Here is a 970-nt window from a genome sequence, read left to right as displayed (position 1 = left end):
TTTAAGATATAAGAGCAATTGCAAGCACTGAACATTAAATAACAACTATGTTTTTTTATTATTATATTTTTCAAGCAATTTATATTTATTTATAGGTGATAAAAAATTTGTAGTACTAGGTTCAGGTAAACCTTTGCGTCAATTTATTTATTCACTAGATCTTGCAAAACTATTTATTTGGGTCCTGAGAAACTATAATGATGTGGAACCATTAATATTATCAGGTGCATATTTAATTAATAAAAATTTATTTTAATCTGCTATAAATTATTTAAAATCAATAAAAAATTATATGATTTGTTTGATAGTGGATGAAAAGGATGAAATATCTATACGTCAACTAGCAGAATTAATATCTAAAAATTTCAATTTTCAAGGTACTTTAGTATATGATACCAGTGCAGCTGATGGACAAATTAAAAAAACTGCTAGTAATAAAAAACTTAGACAACTTTTACCAGATTTTGAATTTACTAATATGGAATCAGCAATAGCTCATACAGTTAAATGGTTTCAAAATAACCATAAACATGCAAGGCTTGTCAATTAATGAATGTTTCTTATAAATTATATGAATTAAATTTTTAATTATTAAAAAAAAAATGTATATGAAAATTCTATGCCATAAAAGTATTTTTTAACTACCATTTTTTATATTATAAAAGAAACTTAGTTGCAATTACCTGTAATATTTAAAATTGATTGTTTGATAAGAGCATTAAATTATATTTATAATGGATTAGTGCACTAATATGTTAATAAATATATCGTTACTCAAACCATATAAAATATTAAAAGAAATAATCTAATTTCCTTCTACCTAGAATATACTTTCGTATAGATATGAATAGTTTTTTATAGTAAAAATTTTAATTGTATTCACTTTTTAACATTAATATTAGTTATGTAAAATATGACTCACATTTTATTAAAAATTAAAAAAACAATTGTATTGAAAATTACAGTAGGT

General features: G+C 21.6%; 1 protein-coding gene across 1 annotated transcript; it reads left to right on the top strand.

Annotated features, from left to right (window-relative positions):
• Positions 1–31: 31 nt before the first annotated feature.
• LOC126910081 (probable GDP-L-fucose synthase) lies at positions 32–870 on the top strand (the record flags this gene model as incomplete). Its single annotated transcript, XM_050692475.1, has 2 exons — positions 32–224; positions 309–870. Coding segments are annotated over 2 exons (435 nt in total), but the record flags the coding sequence as incomplete, so codon positions are not given.
• Positions 871–970: the final 100 nt, after the last annotated feature.

Source organism: Daktulosphaira vitifoliae, unplaced genomic scaffold (assembly GCF_025091365.1).
Source record: "Daktulosphaira vitifoliae isolate Bord-2020 unplaced genomic scaffold, ASM2509136v1 Scaffold_4023, whole genome shotgun sequence".
In the NCBI taxonomy this organism is placed as follows: Eukaryota; Metazoa; Arthropoda; class Insecta; order Hemiptera; family Phylloxeridae; genus Daktulosphaira; species Daktulosphaira vitifoliae.
This window is presented reverse-complemented; position numbering and strand designations above follow the sequence as displayed.